The 24,571-nt window shown below is 41.5% G+C and overlaps 1 protein-coding gene across 6 annotated transcripts in view; it reads left to right on the plus strand.

Moving 5' to 3' along the window:
- The window catches only part of SNTG2 (syntrophin gamma 2), a 354,452-nt gene that overhangs the window by 282,399 nt on the left and 47,482 nt on the right, over nucleotides 1-24,571 (plus strand). For 4 of the 6 annotated variants that reach the window (XM_048497891.1, XM_048497904.1, XM_048497898.1 and 1 more), the window contains one exon: nucleotides 8,986-9,195. The exons of the other annotated variants lie outside the window; for them this stretch is intronic. In XM_048497891.1, coding sequence (XP_048353848.1) covers nucleotides 8,986-9,195 — 210 coding nt within the window. The remainder of the gene's footprint in view (nucleotides 1-8,985; nucleotides 9,196-24,571) is intronic. 6 annotated transcript variants of the gene reach the window in all.

Below are 24,571 nucleotides of genomic sequence, written 5' to 3' on the forward strand. Positions count from 1 at the left end.
CCTACAGGCTGAAGTCATAGAGCAGTGATGGCGAACCTATGGCACGGGTGCCAGAGGTGGTACTCGGAGCCCTTTCTGTGGGCACACGTGGCGGAAAATCACCCCCACACACACACACACACATCTAGGCTAGCCTGGTCACGATCCTTTACCTGGGAGTAAGCTCGGTTGCTGGCAATGGGGCTTGCTTCTGAGTAAGCCCTCCTAGGGTCGTGATTCACCCATTCGAAGTGTTGCACGGTTGCTTCACCAAGCTTACTCCCGAGTAACGTGCGCCTCGGAGCCAACCATTTTTTCTCAACTAAAACCTCAGTATTCAGGTTAAATTGCCATGTTGGCACTTTGCAATAAATAAGTGGGTTTTGGGTTGCAATTTGGGCACTCTGTCTCAAAAAGGTTCGCGATCACTGTCATAGAGGCAACTCAGCCATCTCAGGATGCTACCACATAATTCTCACTACATTTGGCTGCATGAGTACGCCATACCTGAGTCTATCATGTATATGGTACTGTAGTCATTTGTGTTTCTAGACCTTGGACTACTCTTGTAGCCACATAACGAAACCGAAGGAACTCATTGCATTGTTTAAGCATTTTTTCCTAGTCTTGTCTCTGCCTGCAGTCAATCAATACATGATTTAAACATTTATTTCATGTCGGTCCGTCATTTCTTTCCCACCTAGAGAATTATCGCAGGTCAAGTCCTTAGATAATATTTATTCCACAGCTTTAATCTTTCCAGTCATTTCATCAAGATTCTTATAATAGCCTGCAATAAATTAAAACTCATATAAAATACAGTCTAAACAAACATAAAATCCAAAGCTATCATACATATATCTCAAATCAGTAAATCCTGCCCAGTAACACAACTGTGGCAAGGACCCAATCAAATAAATCTATCCAGAAGAGAAGTGGTATTTTCCCCTTCTTGAATGAACTGAGCTAACTTACCATATGCCTTGTCTAGATAGACACAGTATCTTTTTTAGGGATAAGAACATAAGAAGAGCCATGCTGGATCAAACCAAAGGTCCATAAAGTTCAGCATTCTCTTCACATATTGACCAACCAGCTATCTTTGGGAATCCCACAAACAGGAAGACTGGAACAGTATCTTGTCTGTACTTTCTAGCAATTGATTTAAAGAGGCATACTGCCTTTCCTAATGGAGGGAGTAGCTATCAGTCAGTCAGTAGCCATCGGTAGCCCTGTTCTCCATATATTTGTCCACTCCCCTTTGAAAACCTTCCAAACAGGTGGCCAGGATCAAATCCTGTGGCAGCCAGTTCCACAAATTAACTAAATACTGTGTGAAGAAATACTTCCTTTTTTCTGTCCTGAATTTCCCACCTTTCAGCTTCAGTGGATGACTCTGGTTTCTAGCATGATGGGAGAGGGAGAAAAGCTATCTCTTCACACCATGCATAATTTGATAAAACTCTATAATGTCTCCCCTTACTCGCCTTTTTCTGGGTAAAATAGCCCTAATGTTTTCACAAAGGAAAACATTGTGCCTCAAAGGACATCTATCCTAGCCTCCCGATTATTTTGGTTGCTCTTTTCTGCACTTTTTCAAGTTCTACAACATCCTTTTTCTGGTAACTAGAACTGAACACAATACTCCAAGTGTGGTCTCACCATGGATTTTTATAAAGGCAGTATAATAATAGAAGTTTTATTCTATATTCCTGTTCTCATTATGGCCAGAATGAAATTTGCCTTTTTCACAGCTGCTGTGCATGGGATTCCACCCCAAGGCCCTTTCCTTGGTCCATTGCTCCCAACTCAGATCCCATCAGTGTATATGTGAAGTTGGTATTATTTGCCCAATATGCATCACTTTACACTTGCTTACATCGGATTTCATTTGTCATTTTAATGCCCATTTCTCCAATTTGAAGAGATCCTTTTGGACCTCTTTGCAATCTTTTCCTTCCTTAACTACTGTAACTAATCTGGTATCATCTGCAAACTGGGCCATCACCAGGGGTGTTGGTATAGATTTTTAGGGGGGGGGGGTTCAGGGAGTGAGGCAGGGCCACGGCCCCACCTGTCCCTGGAGCATGGCCACGCCTCCCCAAGCCCCGCCCCCACCTTCAGTGGTTATAAAAGAAGCTCTCCAAGGCCGGGGAGGACAGACTCCCCTGCCCTCCCCCACCACCCCACTAGCTGGTCTCCCAGCCGACAGCCAGCAGCCCCTTCTGCCCTTCCCTCTAGACAGAGGCGTGGCTAGGGAAAATGGAGCCCAGTGACAAATCTGAGTTTTGTGCTCCCTCCCATGGGCAGCCACTGTGATGCTGGAATCCACCCCCAAACAGCATCACTTTCAATGGTGTTTAAACCAGAGAGCCCAAATTCTCCTTTTAAATCACCTTAAAGGGAGAATCTGGGGTCCCCAGTTGAAATAACATTGAAAGTGATGCTGGTTTTGGGTGGATTATCCCCCACCCTGAAACAGCATCACTTTCAATGTTTAAACTGGGGACCTCAGATTCTCCCTTTAAATCCATGCCGAAGGGGGTGGATTTAAAAGGAGAATCTGGAGAAATTTGGGGGGTGCCTGCTGTCAGGGATGCATTTGTTAAGCTAGCAGCACCAAACTTTCAGGGTATCTTTAGGAGACTCTCCTAATGATACCATCCAGGTTTGGTGAAGTTTAGTTCAGGGGGTCCAAAGTTATGGACCCTCAAAGGTGTAGCCCCCATCTTCTATTAGCTCCCTTTGGAAACAATGGGGGATAGGGCACCTTTTTTGGGAGTCCATAACTTTGGACCCACTGAACAAAACTTCACAAAACATGGGTGGTATTGGTAAGAGACTCTCCCAATGATAGCTTCCAGGTTTTGTGACATTTGGTTCAAGGGATCCAAAGTTATGGGCCCTCAAAAGTGTAGCCCCCATCTTCTGTTTGCTCCCTTTGGAAACAGTAGGACACCCGCTTTGGGAGTCCATAGCTTTGGACCTCCTGGACCAAACCTCACCAAACCTGAGTAGTATTGTCAGGAGAGTCTCCCAACAAATCCCTGACATTTTGGTGCTGCTAGCCTAAAAACTGCGCCCCCTGCAGGCCAACAACAAAAACGCTAAAAATACAAAAAAACCCACAAACGGGGCCGGAGCTTCGGACATGTAATGGAGGGTTGAACCCGAGAAAAAAAACCACTTACCTACGTCCTTGGCCATCACTTACTACTTACCCTTAATTCCTGGCCATTTTTAAACAAATTGAAAAGCACTAGTCCCAGTGCAGATTCCTGAGGGACCCAGCTGCTCACACACCTCCTTTGCAAGAACTGTTCATTTAGTCTTACACTCTGCTTCCTGTTTTTTAACCAGTTTCTAAACTAGTCCATATTTTATAACCCTGAAGTTTGTTCAGGAGTCTTTGGTAAGGGACTTTGTCAAAAAGCGTTCTGGAAATCCAGATAAATAATCTGAAGCAACTCATTTCTGTCTACATGTGTTGGAGTTCACCGGCACATGTGAATTAAATTTGTTTCCAATAGGTTCTACCACCTCCATCTCTCTTGCTGGGTCCTGATTAGCAGAATTTGTGTTCCGTAGAGTGCAATTATTGGGAAAGTTTTTTTTAACTGTTATTGTAAACCACCTTGAACCACAAGGAAAGGTGGGGTGTAAATGTTTTAATCATTAAATAAATGATAATTTTAGAGTATATTTGTGTCAGTCTGCAGTGGAAGAATTAGGTTCAAGATCAGTAGCACCTTAGAGAACAACAGGATTTGGAGGATATAAGCTTTGGAGAGCTCTGATGAATGCAGTTTTGAGTCTCAAAAGCTTATACTCCCAAAATCTTTTTTCTCTCTAACGTGCTATTGGACTCTAATCTAGCGCAAATGTTTTTATATGTTAGCATGGATAGGAATCAAGAAGAAGTTATATGAAGGGGCCTAAAACATGCTGATGAATTCCAAGCTGATTGACAATGCTACAGAAATTCAGCTTCTCTAACAAGACCTGGATGTAGAGACTGTAATAGGCTGGATCCCTTCAGTGTATGCTGTCTTAATTTCCAATGCATGCTTAGTATACAAGCCAATTTTGCTTGTTAAAAAGCCTCAACGTTTTTCTGAGTCCATTCTGAACAACATATAGCCTTCTGTGACGTGCATAGTCAGTGAAGAAGCAGAGAAGGCAAGTCTTTTATCAGCCAATGAAAATATCTCAAGACAAATGCAGTTATCTCTTGCTAACAGATTTTGTAGGAATCTGATCTGTTCCTTCTGATCCAATATCCTGTAATAAGTTTATATTTACCACTTCTCAGTAGGAGTTTTCTTGCTTGTTCATTTTCCACTGCAAAAACAAAAAAATATCTAGCACCTTCTTCTTCAAGTACCATCTAGAGTTGACAGTGCTTGGGAAATGCCTGGAGATTTTGAGGGAGAACCCTGGGGAAGCTGTAGGTTTGGGAGGATGTAACATCAATTCCAGATGACATTGTAGCATTTCCCCCTAATCTTTATAATAGAGACATAGGAAGAGCCACTACCTCTCAGTTAGGGTCAAGAACAAGGGGATACCCAATTGCCAAGCCTAGTACCTTCTACTATGGCCACCATTTTATTGTGACTTCATACATATACATCAGCACTATACTGAAAGAGTTTGCTGTTCCTGCAGAGGATTTTATATTGTATTTTCGCCTGACAAAATTAATTTGTATAGGAGGACTAATCTGTTCTTTCATATAAAGTTAAAGGAAGATCTTCTTACTGTCTTGGTCAGTCTGAAGAAACTTAAAGGAAATCATACTCCCTCAGAGCCAATTGACTTAGAGGTTTGCCATTCTAGATTTTGGTGATTTCTGTAATTCTCTTTTGCAATGCAATGAACAATTTGCTCTGTAATCCTTTTACAATCACAGTATCTGAGGCTGTTTCCACACAGACAAGGGAGAGAGCCTGCATTGGCATTAATCATGCCGATGCAGGCTCTGGGGCTGTTAGCACAAATGGCCCCATGGGATGTGCAGCTGTTGGAGCAGGCTCCACACAGCTGTGTATTCCCCTCCCCGGTTCCAAATGCCTCCTTAACTCCTGCTGGCAGCAGTTGCTCTGCTGTCGCTCCGAGGAGGCCAGGGGACCCGCCCCCATGGCCAGAGCAACGGCTGCAGCTACGGAGCCCAGGAGGCGTGTCTCCTGGCCCCCTCAGAGCGTCAGCAGAGCGATGGCTGCCAGCAGGAGGTAAGGAGGCGTTTGGGGCCGGAGAGGGGAATACACCGGCTTCCACCCGCTGCCGTTTGCATGGCAGCGGATGGAAGCTGGTGTTTGCAGGAAAACTCACTCCCCGAGCGAGTTTTGAAAACACCGTTTGGGCAGGCACACAGCGCTGCTGCATCGATTTGGCAGCACCGCCTGTGCAAAAGGTCCCCGCCAAAATGGTGTTTTACCGGGCTGAAGCTGTTGCTTTCAGCCAGTGCAGAAACTGCCTGATAGTAGGAAAACTCCTTAGTTAATTAATTAATTAATTAAAAGCTGTGGAATCCCAAACCAATAAATAATGTCATCAACTGTGGGATTAAGTATACTAGGGTATACATCTCATTTTATTCACTGGGGCCTATTCTTAAGAAAAAATGGTTAAGGTTGCCACACCACAGTACATTGCAACCCAGCAGTACAAGCAAAGTTGCATTGTTCTAAACGGGTTAAAATCAATGGACATAGAAGGTGTAACTGTTTCAGATTGCATGGTTAATATCTCTGTATTTTATGCTACTTCTAAACAATGAATTGCTGTCTCAAACTTAAAATACATTGTTGTGTATATGTAACATATTTGGAATAAATTTTCAACAATTAAATAGCACAATGACATAATTTTGTTGCAGCATAATTTATATCACATTTTAGTATTTTTTCCCAAAAGGTGTATCCATTTTGTATTGTCGAAGGCTTTCACGGCCGGAATCACTTGGGTGCTGTGTGGTTTCCGGGCTGTATGGCCGTGTTCTAGCAGCATTCTCTCCTGACGTTTCGCCTGCATCTGTGGCTGGCATCTTCAGAGGATCTGATGTTGGGAAAGCAAGTGGAGTATATATCTGTTGGAGTGTCCAGGGTGGGTGGGGAAACCTTGACTGTGAGTAACAAAGGCTGGCAAACCAGGTCAATAGTTGAGGGAGCATCTGAATAGAAGCTAATGGAGTAACAATGAAGATCTGATAGTCTCCTGGGAGTAAACTCCTGTAGGATAGCAAGGTCACTGGTGGGAGCATCTGAATAGAAGTATCTTGGCCTTTGTTTCTTTTGTCTATGGTCATAGACATAGGAACCAACCCAAACGCCAGTGCAACAGACATCATATCAAAAGAACACTTTAAAGGCACTGCAGACTATTTCAGCCAGAAAAATCAGCAATAGCAGAACACATGATAAACCAACCTGGACATAGAATATTATTTGAAAAAACAGAAATTCTGGACCACTCTGAAAGCCACTACGTCAGACTGGCTACACAGAGAAGCAATTGAAATCCATAAGCACATGGACAATTTTAACAGGAAGGAAGAAACTATGAAAATGAACAGAACTTGGCTGCCAGTGTTGAAAAATACTAGGGTCAAGACTGTGTCAAACTAGCTCCACACAAACACAGGATGACCATAGACAAAAGAAACAAAGGCCAAGATACTTCTATTCAGATGCTCCCACCAGTGACCTTGCTATCTACAGGGTTACTCCCAGGCTATAGTCTTCATTGTTACTCATACTTCTATTCAGATGCCCTCAACTATTGACCTGGTTGCCGCCTTTGTTACTCACAGTCAAGGTTTCCCCACCCACCCTGGACACTCCAACGGATATATACTCCACTTGCTTTCCCAACATCAGATCCTCTGAAGATGCCAGCCACAGATGCAGGCGAAACGTCAGGAGAGAATGCTGCTAGAACACGGCCATACAGCCCGGAAACCACACAGCACCCAAATGTATCCATTTTGTTTTGCTAAATATGTTTTCTATTCGATAGTTGGTAGCCCCATCCAAAGGGCGGGGGGCTGAATCCACCAGTGGGAGCAGTGTGTGGCTGTGCTGTGGATTTACCTTCCCCAAGACCCTTTCCCTGTGGAGGGGCAAATTCACTGACGGGCGGCCACTGTGGCCCTCAGCAGCAGTGGGATGCCATGCTGGATGCCATGCCAGTGTCCCTGTACCCCTGTCTTAGTGTGGGGAGTATGGGGGTATGGCTGAGAAAGAGCTGACATTAGCTTCCTCCTGACCATTGCCCATGTATCACTGGTATTTGGGGCTTTGGACATACACCACCGAAAAGGCTATTAAGCCCAATGGCGGCTTCCTGGTGGCAGGGAGGCTTTTAAAAATATGTTAAGCCTCCTTGGGAGTGGCAGGCTGGTACAGGCGCAGCGCCACAGCCAGGCCCCAGCCCACTGGATGGGGCTGTGAATTAAGTATTTTTTTCTCTTGTGGGATTTCACTGAGTTTATTTTTTTCATTGGAAATTTCCCAACTCTCATGTTTCGCAGGGATACCATTATTAAGATATTTAAATTGAGCAATATGTGAAGCATAAGGATAATATTGTAAACTCATAATTAAAAATGTTTGTTTGATTTACATAGTCTAATGTGCAGGATTTCTAAAGGGAGCACTTTTCTATGTCAACATGAGAGTATTGTTTGTTCAAAGGAGCAACATAAATCAAAGACATGAGTCATGTGACCATTGCTATAAGTAATAGTATAATTTGAACATTGCATTCCTGTGCCATCTTTTGAAACAGTTTAACAGCCCCATCCAAGTGGTGAGGTGGACACACCAGTGTCGCGATTCCACTGCCATTGCTCCCAGAGAGGCTTCTTGGTGGCATGGGGAGGCTTGCAAACCAAAACAGCCTCCCCGCTGCCTAGAAGCCTCTATGGGGCTGAATAGACTTAAGCGACCCTTGGCCGCTTCTGGCTTAAACCAGTGAATGGCTGGGAGGAAGCTGACTAATGTCAGCAACTCCCCCAGCCATGCCCATGGACCGCCCCACAGTGCAAGCAGTGGCACGGGCTCTAGGGCTCTGGTGCAGCATCTCATGCCACATACCAGATAAGTGCCCCGAGGAGGGTATTTCCATTGGCAGAAGCCTGCACCACTTCTACCAGCAGATTCACACACACACACACACCCGTGGGCTCTTTCATTTAGCGGATGGTCACTTAGGTCAGGAAATCTCTGTCTTCTCTAGCATGTTCTGTCATCCTGATTTACTGCACTCTGTGTGCAATACTGAGCTTCCATTCCCATTCACTTCAGTGGAGTGGGAAGATCTAGGAACTTCAAAGATTGCTTTATATTGTATTTAAATAATGGTGGTAAGCCACTTTACCCTAGTTTGGGAATGGTTTAAATAGATACAGACAAAATAGCTCTATGTTCACAAGAGAACTTTCACACTCAGAATTAATTGTCGGTTAAGGATCATATCCAAAGAAGAGATTTTATCTCAGATCTCCCCAAGTGCATGGTGATTTGAGCCCATATTTTCATTGCACCCTGAGAATTCTGTTTTCAGGGCAGAGAATATGTGTTCAAACCATTTCTACCTCATTTAAAACACATGTATTCATCCAGAATGAAAAAAAGAGGTCCACACCAATGCAGAATGAAGGTAGAGCAGAAAAACATGATGGTGCAAGGAAAAAAATATTTCACTTGAAATAAATCTTTGAGTAAAAGAAAATATCTTTTCCCACTCCTTTTCTCTTCCTTATCTTCACTTGAGCCAGTTCACACTTTTTCCAGTATTTGTAAAAAATAAAAATAAGTGATATTTTGGTGATATATCAATGTCTTTAAATTAGGAAATTTATGGGTTGATTAATTAAAAGACAGATCATTAATGATTCAAAATTATTTAGTCAGATGACAGCCCTAATAATTACATTCAAAGCAAGTATTCTTTTCCCAGTATTCATTTTGAATGAAATATCACCTGCTAAAATGTGTCTTTCAGCTCTGGCTTAACGATGATTGCTGGCTACAAGCAAACCTGTATTTAGGTATTAATCAAGATTATGAACTTGAAGACCAGAGACCATATTGCTTCAGTGTTGTGGTTGGTCATGGCAAGAGTCATTACTTCAATGTAGAACTGGGAAGTGAGCTGGGAATATGGGAAAAATCATTTCAAAGAGCAATTTTTTTGGAAGTTCAGAAAACAGGGGTAAGTAGTAGAAAATATAGTTTTCAAATGCATTCTGAATGTCTCATTCTGCAAATTCCTATGAGCATAATTTTTAAAAGACTTAAGCAACAAATAAATACCGGTAGTTGAAAAGCATGTGCATAAAACATTCTTGGAGTACATGTCTGTTCTTCACGTTCCCAAAAATCAATAGATAATACTGCCATACTAAGAAAAATTCTTGCGAAATTCAGCATTACTTCAAGTTTTTGTTTATTTTAATAGCAGTTTATATTTTTAAAACAATACATTGGGCAAAAGGTTTCGAGATCAATTCTGAATTTCTTAAGATCATAAAAAGAGCTCTGCTGAATCAGACCAGTTATTATTAAAGTGCACAGGGAAAACAGGGACAGAAACCAAGCAACTGAACATATGAACAAGAGCTAGCTGAGAGCATCATCGATCCATCTAATCCATCACTCTGAAGCAGAAATAATTGTGTAACGTCATGTGTGTAACAGACTTTCCTCTGTGATACACCTCTGAAGATGCCAGCCACAGATGCAGGCGAAAGTTAGGAACAAGATCTACCAGACCACAGCCACACAGTCTGGAAAACCCACAACAACCAGAAACCATTGAAATTTCTCCCCAGAATTTGCGGGTTTAAATTACCTTGTCTTATTCCTGAAGTTCAGTGGAAGTATTTCAAAATCTTTGCTGTTTCTTTTTTATTCCCAAATTTTGTTCAGCGCATTGTGCATATCTATTTTGTGTCCCTGGGGAGGGGTTCGCACGGGCCGGCCTCGCCACCCCCAAGCGGCATGAAGGCGCTGCTTTCAAATCACACTCCCTGAGCAAGGCTTTTCCAAAGCAGCGTCTTCCCGCCGGCACTGTGCAAACAGCACCGGCAGGAAGACATTGATTTTCCCCTCCTTTCCACTCACCTCTTCGTTCAGCGTCGCCATGGAGGTCGGCAGAGACTCGCCCACGCTGCCCTCCGACCTCCAGGGTTTGGAGGGCAGCGTGGGTAGGTCCCTCCAGCCCTCCACGGCGACACTGAAAGAAGAGGTGAATGGAGGGGACTGAAGGAGGGGACTCCAGCTGGGGAGGGAGCTGGGACTGCTCGCATGCTACCGTGCGAGCAGTCCCCGAGTCTCCATCGGCATAAATTATGCTGGTGGGGGTTCGCTGCCGCCGCCATGCAGAAAGGGCCCTCCAGTTTATTCTCACAACAACCCTGAAAAGTAAGTTAGACTGAGACAGAGTGACCAACGCAAGGCCATCCAGTGAGTTACCATGACAGAGTAGGGATTTGAGCCTAGTCTGAAATTCTAACCATAACTCCTCACTGGCTCCTTTACCAAATACATGTACATATCAGTAAACTACTGTACCAAAATATTCTTGGTGATGTTGTCCATATGATCACATCACAGTTACTTTTGTGCAGTGTTTTATTATCAATCATAGAGGGGAAGTAAAATGCCAGTGAAGTGAAAGCTACAACAAATGGCATGTGCTCTACTGCTATAATTAATTTTTGACGTTTTCTTAGTTAAGCTATAATTCACGAGAGAAACACAGTGAGGAGCAATCTTTTGTAACAATAAGGAAATAGTACATCTAGCAGTCCCTAATTAGGCTTGCCAGACCTCCTGCCAAATTTGCTCATTGCTCACTGGAGGAGAAGGAGGAGGAGAAGAGGAAGAGGAGGAGCAGTTTGGATTTATACACTTTTCTCAACTGTAAGGAGTCTCAAAGTGGCTTACAAGCTCCTTCCCTTCCTCTCCCCACAGCAGATACCTGCCAGGGGGAAGAGAATGGGGATGCATGCCACCATGCTGACACCACCTCTAACAAAAAATGAAAGTGATATCTTGGCATAAGGAGGATTAAACCATAGAGCAAATCCTAGATTGTGGTGGTTTTTCCGGGCTGTGTGGCCTCGGTCTGGTAGATCTTGTTCCTAACGTTTCACCTGCATCGGTGGCTGGCATCTTCAGAGGTATATCACAGAGAAAAGTATGCTACACACTGTAACACTGACAGTGATACCACAACTGTCAGACCCACCACAACCAGTTGAATCCGGCCATGAAAGCCCTCGACAGTACAACAAATTCGAGATGATTATCACGACATCATGACATCATGACAACATCATGACTCAAACCACACCCCAAGTGCTCACGGGGATTGAAGACTGTGGCCTGGCAACTCTATTCCTAATTATTACAGTCTGTGTTATGTTGTGGTCAGACTTGGGTGTGAAAGGCACAGGTTTGAATCCTACTCTGCCACTAGTCAACCTTGAGTCATTAACTCTCTCAGGTTAACTCAGGATCCATTTCTCACCTTGATCTTTTCTCTGCGTGTTTATCATCCCTTTCCCCCACTGGTCATCTTCTTCTGCGTGCATGCTATCTTTCTTTGGGTTTCATGTGTTTATATTCCTTATCCCATTTCCATTTGTGTATGTGTATGTGTGCTTAGCTCACCTATGGAAACCATTCTGTACTGATACCTGCCATACCTGCTTCAAAATTCCAAAGGCTCCAAGGCTTAAAGAAGTTGGTGAGCCCTGATCTAAATAAATAAACAAGGTATGCTGGAGCAAGTAAGATTACACTGGGGGAGGAGTAAATATACTGTGATCCCAAACAGAATGGTGGTGGAAGAAAGCATACTTTCTGTATTTTTTTTTAAAAAAGGGACAAACATTCTTTTTCATTAAATAATAGCTGGCATGTCAGTGCCATTCAGTTCACCATTAATTAGCTTGGGGGTTTTTTTTCCTATTTTTATGGGAAAATGGATTTAAAAGGTGTGCAGTGTTTCATTTTGCACTTTGGCAATGTTACATGTTAATTTTTTATTGCAGAAGATAAAACTATTCATTTATTTTAGTTTTTCCCTTCATGCATCTTAATCTGCTCTTTCTTCCTTTTTTGCAAATTTATGAGGAAGGTATTTTATTTCAGTTGGATATACCTAGCGTGTACTACAGAAAATAAAATTCCAGATCACACCACTGCAGAAAATTCCAGATAATTTGCTCTAGAGCATGAGGGAGAGGGGATAAAACAAAATGTGCTGAAAATAGTTTACTAACATTCTGAGGATGAAGGTGCAAATCCTGGCCATCTTATCTTTTGCCTGTACTCTTATCTCCTGTGAATTTTCTTAAGCATACGTATGCTATTGCTCAATACAAAACACAGTGGATATGGTTTCCATAAATAACTCATATGAAATGTGAATCCTCACTTAACTGGCTCTCTTTGTGAGCGAAATTCCCTTCATAATGCCGTGATGCAAGGAGGAAGACAGGAAAAAAATACAAAAGCACATAAAAACAAGGATCTTTTTAAGAAACTCATAAAAATATTGAATATTGCCTAAGGCAACCCAGTAGTATTTCTATAGGACTATAAATTTCAGTTCAATTCCATTCAATTTTAATATGGTCATAGGCCAGTAGAAATGTCAGTTCTGTAATTGTAAAAAACAAAATTTATTAAGCACTTTCCAGGGAGGGGAATTTAAGGAGGGGCAGAACAGGCCTGCGAGGTTCCAAGCAGCAGGAAGGGGCTGGGGACCGTGGAGGGTGCAAAGGAGGGGAGGGAAGGGATTGGAGAAGGAGAGAGAGGAGGACGAAGAAGCAAAAAAGGAGGCAGAAGAGGGAGAAGCTGGAAAGGCAGCAGAAAGAGGGGAGGCAGAAAAGGAGGCAGAAGGCTGTGAAATGGAATAAAGGCAGCAGAGGGAAGGGATGCAGAGAAGGCCGAGTGGACTGAAAACCAAGGATGAGGAAAGGGGGGGAGGAACCACAAAGGAGATGGAGAAACACGAGGCAGAGGCAGGGAGAGGAAAAAGGCAGAGGATGGCTGAGGGCTGACAGTGGGGGAAGAATACCATCACCCTGTGGCTTAAGTCACTGACTTTCACCCGGCCCGCTAAGACCAGGGCCGTAGACAGGGATCCCAGCACCCCAGAAAGGGAAGGAGCGACTGTTTGTCAGGCACAGCCACAGACGGGAGAGCGGGACCGCCACAGGTACATAAAAACAATTCATATATTTTTCAAACCCAGCCTCAGCTCTTCTTGATTAATTAGCCTAGACACAGTTATCACAGTTATCACAACCTAGACACAGAACTTTTGACAAAGTTCCTCACCAGAGACTATTGAGAAAACTCAGCAATCAAGGAATAAGAGGGGAAGTCCTCCTATGGATTAAAAACTGGTTGAGAAACAGGAAGCAAAGGGTGGGTGTGAATGGGAAATTCTCACAATGGAGAGATGTAAGGAGTGGTGTCCCCCAAGGATCCGTTTTGGGACCAGTGCTCTTTAACCTATTCATAAATGACCTGGAAGTAGGGGTGGGTAGCGTGGTGGCCAAGTTTGCGGATGATACCAAATTATGTTGGGTGGTGAGAACCACAAAGGATTGTGAAGAGCTCCAAGCAAACCTTTATAAATTAGGTGATTGGGCTAAGAAATGGCAAATACAGTTCAATGTAGCAAAATGTAAATGTATGTCCCCACTCGCCCTCTGCGTTCAGCAGAGGCGAATTTACTGGTAGTCCCCGGCCCCTCCGTGACGCGGCTGGCCTCCACGCGGGCCAGGGCCTTTACGGCCCTGGCCCCGGCCTGGTGGAACACTCTTCCTCCAGCTGTCCGGGCCCTGCGGGATCTCGGTGAGTTCCGCAGGGCCTGTAAGACCGAGTTGTTCCGCCGGGCCTTTGGAGCAACCAGCCGCTGAGTATGGCGCCCCTGTTCGATACCATCAAGATTATCCTCCTATGGAGGAGTCCGATTACTCCCCAGGGGAGGGTTTTAAAGGAAAGGATTCTCCGGGTGCCTTTATTATGAAATTACCGCTGTTTTAATGAAATTCAGTATGTTTTTATGTCGGAGTTTTATGGGCTGTTGTTGTTTTATTTTATCTGTATTTATCTGTATTAATTGTTGTACACCGCCCGGAGCCCCTCGGGGACAGGGCGGTATAAAAATCGAAATAATAAATAAATAAAAAATAAATAAATAAAGTGATGCACACAGGGGCAAAAAATCCAAACTTCACATACACGCTACAGGGGTCAGTGCTATCAGTCACAGACCAGGAAAGGGATTTGGGCATCTTAGTTGATAGTTCCATGGGAATGTCAACTCAATGCATGGCAGCTGTGAAAAAGGCAAACTCTATGCTGGGGATCATTAGGAAAGGGATTGAGAATAAAACTGCAAAGATTGTCATGCCCTTATATAAAGCAGTGTTGCGACCGCACTTGGAGTACTGTGTTCAGTTCTGGTTGCCACATCTCAAAAAGGATATTGAAGAGATAGAAAAAGTGCACAGAATGGCAACAAGGATGATTGAGGGACTGGAGCACCTTCCTTATGAGGAGAGGCTTCAGCGTTTGGGATTCTTTAGTTTGGAGAGGAGATGTCTGAGGGGGGATATGAGTGAAGTCTATAAAATTATGCATGGGGTAGAAAATGTTGACAGACAGAAATTTTTCTCTCTTTCTCACAATACTAGAACCAGGGAGTGTACATTGAAAATCCTGGGGGGGGCGGGGGGATAAGGACTAATAAAAGGAAACACTTCTTCACGCAACGTGTGATTGGTGTTTGGAATATGCTGCCACAGGAGGTGGTGATGGCCAATAACCTGGATAGCTTTAAAAAGGGCTTGGACAAATTTTGGAGGAGAAGTCGATCTATGGCTACCAATCATGATCCTCTTTGATTTGAGATTGCAAATGCCTTAGCAGACCACGTGTTCGGGAGCAGCAGCAGCAGAAGGCCATTGCTTTCACATCCTGCATGTGAGCTCCCAAAGGTACCTGGTGGGCCACTGCGAGTAGGAGAGTGCTGGACTAGATGGACTTTGGTCTGATCCAGCAGGCTCTTTCTTATGTTCTTATGCTCTTATCAGTGTAAAAGGCTAGAATACTGCAATGAGTTATATAACAGCTGTCACTGAAGACTATTCAGCTGGTTCAAAATATACCAACCCACTGAGGCTTGCCAAACTGAACACATTTTTGCCAGTTTGTTTCTGATGCACTTCAAAGTGTGGTTTCTGCCTGTAGTGCTACAAAACATTTTGGGCCCAGGATACCGGCTCCCATGAAAACTTTCCTGTGTTTTAAGGTAATCTCCTAAAGCTCCCATAAAAACTTTCCTGTGTTTTAAGGTAATCTCCTAAAGCTCCCATAAAAACTTTCCTGTGTTTTAAGATCTTCTGAAGTCCTTCACCAAATATCTCTCCTCTCAGGTGGTATCAAGAGATGGAGCCACTCCTATTGACTTTTATTTAGAAATTGGGTTAAGAAGACCTCTTATTCTCCCATGCATTTTTTTATACTGCTTCCCTTTTTTTCCCTTTAAACACCCCTGCTTGATTTATTTTGTTTTAATGTGGACTTTTTCATTGCTGGCTTTGTTTCCTTTTGTGCTTGTTTTACTTTTTGTAGGCCACCATCGGTGCTTTTTAAAAGAGAAAAAGTGGCACATTTTTTTCTCCAAATTGCTTATTTACAGTGTATTTATTTATTACATTTGATATAGTCATTTGATCCTCACCCCCCAATATGAAGATGAAGACACAGATACCAAAACTGCATTCCACAAAAGTTTGGTTCCTTATTTAGAAGGCTGAACTGCAGCAGGGAAACTCTTTCTCCCCCCTCAATAGTGTGGATACTCTAAGGCTCCATCCACACATTACAGTCATTAGGTTTGTTGGGAAACTACACAAGGACGACGCACCATATGTGCAACAGGAGTTTTGTTCCTCCCAGATGCACACCAGCTCTTTTCTGCTTGAGACCAAGGCAGGCAGGGAGAGTCAGCATTAGACTCTTCCCCCGCTGTTTTCATGTCTGCAGACCACCCGAAGGAGTTGCTGTTGGCTCTGTTGTGTGTACTCAAACAGTTACATGATTCTGATAACAGCTTTTCCCTGTATGCTGTGGTCACAAACAGAAAACAGCCTTTGTGGAGCTTGGGAGCCACCAAACCCCTGTTGCACATGCTATACAAAGTCCTTGTGGTATTCCCCAAAAAACTTAATAACTTTGTAACGTGTAGATGGAGCCTAAGAGGCTACCCAGCATTTCAGCAATCCCATCCTACCGTAAACCCAGCGATAGCATAGCTGTTCTTTGCTTGCTCTTGTGAGCATGATGTATTTGCTCTGATTTATTGATTTACAGTATGGTTATTCAGTATGTCTGGTACTCATTTGGTACCAAACACTTGGCAAACACTTTTTTTTAGAGCCAATATATCTCAGCCATTCAACCAAATAAGCTAGTTGTGATTGATGGCAAGGAACTTCTGTGGATCGATGCAAAAATTATCTTTAATGCAGCGGTTTCCAGTTGGAAGTTTTTTACATGTGAAAGTTTAAATTTATGTTCCAAAACTTCTTAATTTGAATTTTCATACAGAGCAAACACTGAGGTGGCCGTGCTAGATCCATAGCAATCTTGACTAATGTATTTTTCCTGTAACTTCATTGGCACAAATATCACGCCCCTGCAGCTCTATTTCAGAGTACTGTGGCTGATCTCATTTTCATGGCTTGTACTAATCATGTTTTTTTAACTGCCTACCTCGTTTGGAGTACATCAGATGGTAAATTATATACCCCTGCTGATGTTTTCCACTGTTGCATATTATTGTACTATCACCTAGTGGTAGAACATATTGCAAAGTAGCCCCCATAAAATAAATCTCTCTACACCCTCATAAATGCTTTAGAAACATTAATGCTGGTATGTTGTTAAAAAATCCCATTGTTAAATTCATCAGTTCTCAACAAGTGTGCACATAGAGAATCTTGTAATTTCTGGATTAAGAGACCAGTCTAATGCAGTTTTTGGAATATTTTATTTTTTAAATGTTTCTAGATGGTCTCTTAATTCTGGTCAGGAGTGGTAATTTGTGTAGGTTGCATTGATCTGTGACAATTAGTGAGAGACAGTCTCTGCACACATATATACTTATGTGCATGGTTCATTTTAGAATTTGGCATGAAAAATTTGGAGTGTTTTCCAGTATAGCAAAATTGCACTTTCTAAACTCAATTTCAAAATAAGAAATGAGTTATTGTGGACTTTTCTCTCCCTATTCTCTGTTTAACTTGGTGATGTGGTGATGGGATTTTATAAACAGTAATACCGACTCACCTGATCGGCCAGTGGGCAGGAAGATCTTCTATAACAGTGGTGGCGAACCTTTGGCACTCCAGATGTTATGGACTACAATTCCCATCAGCCCCTGTCAGCAGGGGCTATAACATCTGGAGTGCCAAAGGTTCACCACCACGGTTCTATAACTTCTCATCCCACTCCCCATCAGCTTCTACCTTGGTACCTCGGGCAGCATCGTAGGAGTAGCCAATGACAACCTGGAAAATGTTAGCCCATAGGCTGTCTGACTCTTTAGAGGTTACCAGCTTCATTAACTAGGGAATCATAGATATTGAAACAGGCAATGGGAGAGGATGGGAAGAAATACTAATGTTGGGCAAGAAGAAGACCCTCTCTTGTTGCTCAGCGGCTAGCTGTCATCACCCATAAAAGTAGCCATTATTAAAATGAAGATGAAGCAATAGGCCCTTTCCTCACAAATTGTTTATAAAATTTCCAGAACAGTAATGAAATGTTTTGTCCTTGAACTTCTGCACTTCATCTTCCTCCATTGGTGTTGGAAACATTTCATTTACCTTTTAATCCATCATTTTTGAAAACCCTTTTTAACAGAATGTTTTCTACTGAAACGTTTCCAAGCTGGCTTCCCTTGCAGTATGGTCATACTAAAAACATTTTATATTCCCCACTGAAGAGCATGACTGTTTTCAATGCCCCTATGCCATTGCCCAACTTCCCCCTCAGTGCCTAGTCTGCCTTTTTTCACTTCTTCCACCTTTCCCTCTTTGTTCTCATTGTTTTGTGGGGAGGGAGTTGCTGTTTTGGGTGGATCAATGAATTATAACTTAAGCAGAACTACCAAGCATTAACTCAATGGATCAACAAAACATCATTTCAACAAATAAGCAAAAAAAATGTTATGGCAGCCATAAAACATTTGGAGGAGGTGAATGCAAGTGTGGTAAGGGTGAGATCAAAAATGTTTTGGAAATATTTTACATGACTTGTGCAGAAAGGGCCATAGACTCTCTTTTCTGGTTCAAATGTATGATCTGAGCCCCTTCCCACCCCAAAAAAAGAAAATAAATTGAGCTTTTAATGCTTACTTTTATTGAAGGTGAATATTATGAACTATCCAAGCCTATATTCTTTGAGATCATAACGTGGGGCATCTCTAGCTACCACCACTGATAAGCCCCTGAGCAGAAGAGCTTGTGACCATGAGCCAGTCAAAGCAAATGCTACCATAAAATACCTCTTCAGTGGACTTCATACAAAGTTTCATTTTATGACATAAGAACAATCAGTGCTAAATACTCAGTAGCAAATTTAATAGTAAAGTTGTGTATGTTTAGATTAAAATTCACATTTACTAGTAAAGTTCTATATGTTTAGATTAATTTTCATACTAAAACATAAATGATACAAGATATTATTATGGAAACACAATTTAAACATTTCAGGTTCTATTGCTAGCTTTGATATTCCAACAAAAATTGTTATGAATATAGGTAGGATAGCCACTTTCTAATTTTCCCTGTTTAGAGAAAGGGAAATCTCTGTGTAACTAAGGCATCTAGAAAGCAACAGGCTCCGTAGCCAGCAATATAAGTGTATGTGGTTTGTCTAAAGGCTAATGACCATGATATCTGTCATGCCTTGCATCTTTCATGCCTTGCATCTAGTTCCACTGAACTATCCTGTTGAATTAATTACTTCAAAAATAGCAGTAGGAAGAGTATGAGCAGTGGTTCTTTAGTACCATGGAATAATAAAGTCTGGATGGCTGTAAAACTAGTATTTTAAGCTGTATCAATGTATATCACAGTAACAGAGGATAATTTGATCAGTATTACTCATGAATTTATCTGGTACTTTGATCCTGCAGCTTGTTCTAGCTAGATTCTTACTCTGGAAACTATGGAACAAGTGTGATATAACAGCCAGTATGGTGCAGTGATTAATTGAGAGTGTTAGACTGAAACTTGGTTGGATGAGCTTGGACCAATCACTGTCTTAGCCCCGTTTACCTCACAGGCTTGTTTTTATGGGAAAAAAATGAAGTAAATGAGAAAGAAAATGTAAGCCACTTTAGCTCCCTTTAGGGAGAAAAATGAGATATAAAGAAACTAACCTGTATTGTGTCATCAACTGCTTGAACCAGAACACACCCACTTCCTCCACATATGTTCTTTGGATTTATTTAGTGTAAAGCACTTCACAAGTCCACAAATAATGAATAGCCTTTGTAGGGTGAGACTGAAAGTATTTTTCAGCAATATACAAACTAGCCATATAGATGCCCCTGGCAAACCTAACAAGGAAGGTATGATTGAAGTAGCCACCGTTAGCTGTTAGTCTTCAGCATCAACTAATAAGAGAAATATCATCTCTATGCATGGAAAGTCCTTGTTTAGCTCTCAAAGCTAATAGCCCAATTCATTTCTATGTTAAAATTATGCCAACTAATGGTTATAATTAATATATATAACAATGAATTCCAGCACTGATATTGCACTGATATGAATAACAATGAATATGATAACAGTATGATAACAATGAATTCCACCGATAAGGTCATATGAGCTAATAGAAGCTACTTCTGCCAATAGAATGGAATTTTCCTGCCTCCTCCTGGTACCTGCATTATCCTGTTGAGCTCCCAAAATCCTGTTTCTGGGTGATAAGGGAACTTTCAGAACAGCATCCTAAGACATGAAGGGTGGGGCTGCAGTGGAAGGGGGAAACAGTATGTGGAAAGAACATTTCAATTCAGCCTGGTGTGTTATATCTTTGTAGATTTTGTTCAATAGCAGATACAGCTCATCTGCAACACTTTATTGCTGGTGCTGCAAACAATAAATTTGAGTAGTAAATAAAGTAGCATTATACTTATTTTTAAAAAGATATTCAATCATCTCCCTGGGAAACCAAAACAAAATAAAAACTCTCAATAACAGGCTGTATAAATTCAAGTGAGATATTAATAGCAGTTAAATTAGGCAAGATTTATGGGGTCATTAAAAGATAATTATCTGATTGTTGCCAGAAGAGCAGCTTTAATTACACAATTAAGGCTTAGATGGTTTTCACTGTGTATAGGAACATATTACCCTTCCAGATTTTTTGGTCATTTTGTTGTTGTTGTAGTTGTTGTAGTTGTTGTTGTTGTGCCATTAAATGCAATTTACATCTCATTTTAGAAACTCAGTCTTAAGAGCCACATGAATGTGTTGCATATATACATATGGAAAGAAACAATTATTTTGAATTATTAATCAATTGCAAAAATAACACAAACAGTCCCTCCCCTGATGGCCATAGACCAATGCAAATCCTTCACCTTTATAAGTTTGTTTCCAACATTAAACAATATCTGTCACAGTAGCACATTAAATTGCAGATCAGTAGCCATGTTAGTCCATAGCAACAAACTGAAACGGGAGTCAGTGATATCTGCTATAACCAAACAGATCACAGATTTTATTTATTATGTCACTGTGGGATCAATGTACTTTCTCCCAATATAAAAGTGGTCATATCAGTTCACTAAAGATGGCCAAAAGGCAGTGGAGAAAGAGGATTATTCCATTGTGTCCCATAACACAAATATTCTTGTCACATTGTTTAGCAGCCATTCATGCAAACTCCAGTGGTAGATCAGGATGTACTACTGGCCAAACTGAAATATAACATGCAGATGTACACCCCAAGAGAGTTCTTTGTTTAGTGCATGGCTCCAAAGACACCATAAAGGGCTAAACTTTGGGGTATAGGTCCAGCCCCATCAGCAGTGTAAAACACAACTGAAGAGGTGGGAGAAAGAGGATAGTGAGTAGAAGAATATGGCTTGGAGAATTAAATCAACTGATAATTTTCCCTATGCACGTTTACTTGTGATTAAGTCCCATGGAAGAAAATGAAACTTACTTCTGAGTAAACATGCAAAGGACTGTACAATAATGGAGAGAGAGTAAGTAAGCAAAGCAAACTACATCCAGACATTCACATTCACACAGGTGTACAACCAGCATCATCAATAGACCTGGCTAAATCACAGTACTGTTGAGAAAAACATTGTGAAGGAAATTCTAAATTATATGCAGATTAAGTATGTACCTTGCTTGTTGTCTACAGAATCTGTTTTTTACACTTACTTTTAAAGTTTATTTTTAAAAGCAAGTAACCTGTCTTTCTTCCTAAATGGACTCAAAATAGTTTTAAAAACTAAGGAACACAATAAGAAACAACTGACTGAAATGCATTCAAGCATCACAATGATAACAAGAAATTTCTACCCTTCCTGTCAGATATGCAAGCATGCACTAATTCTTAATAACTCAGTTCAGATCATTCAAGGTGTTTGCTATAAAACCTTTTCTGAATTCTGAGAGATTCGGGCGAAATGTGCAGTAGCTATCAGCCTACTCCACAGCACTAAAATTGACACAGAAAATACCCAAGAAATGTGTATATATTTACCAGTAGGGGCACCTATAAGATATTGTGTGAGGAATCTCACTTTTGCTCTCCCACTATTTCCTCTTTTTTTTCCCTGGAAGCCATATTGATTTAAGATAGGACTATGTTGAGAATTAGATACGATTGACAACCAGAGGACCTGTAGGGACTTTCAGGGGGTATCTTATTTTCCTCTGAATCCTCTATTTTCTCTTTCCTTTCCCTGGCATCGCTTCTCTTTCCTTGCTTTCCCTTTTCTTTCCCATTCACCATCTCAAATTTCCCTCTTGAATCTTCTAATGTTCACAATTCCCAGGCTCAGCCAGCACTATCCAGTGTGAGGTTATTGTAGCAGAGATTTGACTGGACTTCTTGCAAAGGCTTACAGGCTATAATTCTTTACTTACTTAGGCCCCTTCCGCACACACAAAATAATGCGTTTTCAAACCACTTTCACAACTGTTTGCAAGTGGATTTTGCTATTCCGCACAGCTTCAAAGAGCATTGAAAGCAGTTTGAAAGTGCATTATTCTGCATGTGCGGAATGAGCCGCAGAGTCTGGTAACTTGTATATGAAGAGCATAAAGACAAAAACTGGGGACACCAGCAATAGTCAAGTCAAGGAACCTTTATTGGCATAGTAATAATACTGTGTTGTGTACATAGGGTTCGTTCAGCTGAATAAGGAAAGAAAAAACTGGCATGAGATTATGGATATTAATTAAGAAATATAAAATGAATTTTATATGTTAAAAAGAAGAGAAAAAAGGGGAAGGAAGGTATTGTTCAAATTTTGCTCCTAAATCTCTGACTTATGTACAAGTCACCAATTCTTAATAACTTATTAAGGCTTATGTACAAGTCAAGAAATTTAGCAACTTCATCATTTACATCGCTGCTGGGATTGTCTAATAAAAATATAATCTTTTGTAAATTAGGAACATGCTCTTTTTTGATCAACAGGGATGATAAATATTTGGTTCTGGGTATGGTGTAAAGGGGGCAGTAGAGTAGGATATGGTCTGTAGAGTCTACACAATTCCCATGTCACGTACATAGCCTTTGATGATAGGGAGTTTTGGTGAATCTCCCTGTTAATACAGCTGATGGAAGAGCATTTCAGTGGGCCAACATCATTGCTCTTTGTAATCTGGGCACAATTATTTGATGAAGGTATTGCCCCCCCCCCCTATTTCCAATATAAGGAATGCCCAGGGCAAGAGGAGAGCAAGACCCGGAGGCCTTTTCAATTAGGGTTTGATGTTCCTGATCAAGCAACCTGCTTTCCAGTAATTGAAAAATCTCTTTGGATGAGAGCATGGCCAAAGAGTCCAAGGAGTAACCTAACCACTATTCAGAGTAACAGAGAGTCTGCAGGGCTTTGTACATCAGAGAGGTAGCATCACAGTTGAAACAAAGGCACAGCCAATATTTGAATGTGACAAGCCAGGCTCTTGTTTCTAAGGGGTGTTGTCCAGTCTCAAGGCACAAAACAGCATAGGGCACACAGTGAGGCATACCGAAGAGTCTGTATAGCAATCGAGCATAAAGAGAAAAACTGGGGACACCAGCAATAAAAAAACAAGAGAAACGAAAAGCTTACATAAAACACATACAAACAGAAAGTAGTGAAACGGCATTTTTACCTCTTGGGGGAAATGGGACATGGGTGTTCACAAGGTAAGCCCATCACAAACATGCATGTGCCAGTGTATTTTGCATAAATCTTCAAACCAAGCAGTCATATAAGACATGGGATATAAAAATCACACCCACATTTCTGCATGTGGTTCATATTTATGTTCAGCGTAGTCAGATGATACTTAATGGGTTCTAACAATAGGAGTGGTACATTGTCTCTCTGACTTATTACCATTTCAAAGAAAAAAATGGATACAGGCATACAGGGTACATTTTCTAGTATATTAATTTCAGCAAGTTGCACGAAATCAACATGACTGAAGATCATAGAAGTTGAGATTGAAACTGATTTACCCTCTGATCAAGCAGACATAGCTATTACACAGCCTCTAATAGGGATATAGAAACCCACCCTGAAGAATCAGATGATTGATCAATGTCTCCTTTGGTTAACAACTACTGTGAAAAACAAGACTTGAGTTCATACACTGGAGCAAGAAACACACATGGAAGGGTGGAGCAGATTCAGGGAAGCTTGGTGATAAGCCATTCATCTTCCATGCACCAGCTCTTCCCTGCATCTGCTCTGTCTGTCTTATGAATTTATCTGGAAAACTTCTAATTCATTTCAGATATCATGCATATTCAGATTGCCTCCATTAGCATCCGTTAGCTTTTTTCCTTAAATCACACATGTGCACAAGTAAACATCAATATTGAAGAGTGACGGTTTTTTAGTGTACAACCCTGAATACATTTTCACACCAATGAACACATGAGTATGAATAGCGAGAAGTATGGTTGAACAAAAAAAAAAAGCTGCAGCACCTGCAAACTGCACATTTAGCAATGTTACAGAATTTGGAAATCTAATCTGAAAATAATGGTGGCGTATTAATTCACTGATGACCAAAATAGATGAATCATAAACACAGAATATGGAGATACATTTGGAGAGATAGAATATTGCAAGCATCCCTGGGGAGCCTGCAAGTATTTGGCCTTCATGCAGCAACACAAACCATTCTAAAGGTTGATGAGACAGGTGCTGATAGAGCTATGGACTCAGTCTGACTGATTGCTGCATTTGGAATATCCGAATTTTTCCCCAGGGCACCTTTGATAATGACCTTGGCAATATT

This window comes from Sphaerodactylus townsendi, linkage group LG01, assembly GCF_021028975.2.
Source record: "Sphaerodactylus townsendi isolate TG3544 linkage group LG01, MPM_Stown_v2.3, whole genome shotgun sequence".
In the NCBI taxonomy this organism is placed as follows: domain Eukaryota; kingdom Metazoa; phylum Chordata; class Lepidosauria; order Squamata; family Sphaerodactylidae; genus Sphaerodactylus; species Sphaerodactylus townsendi.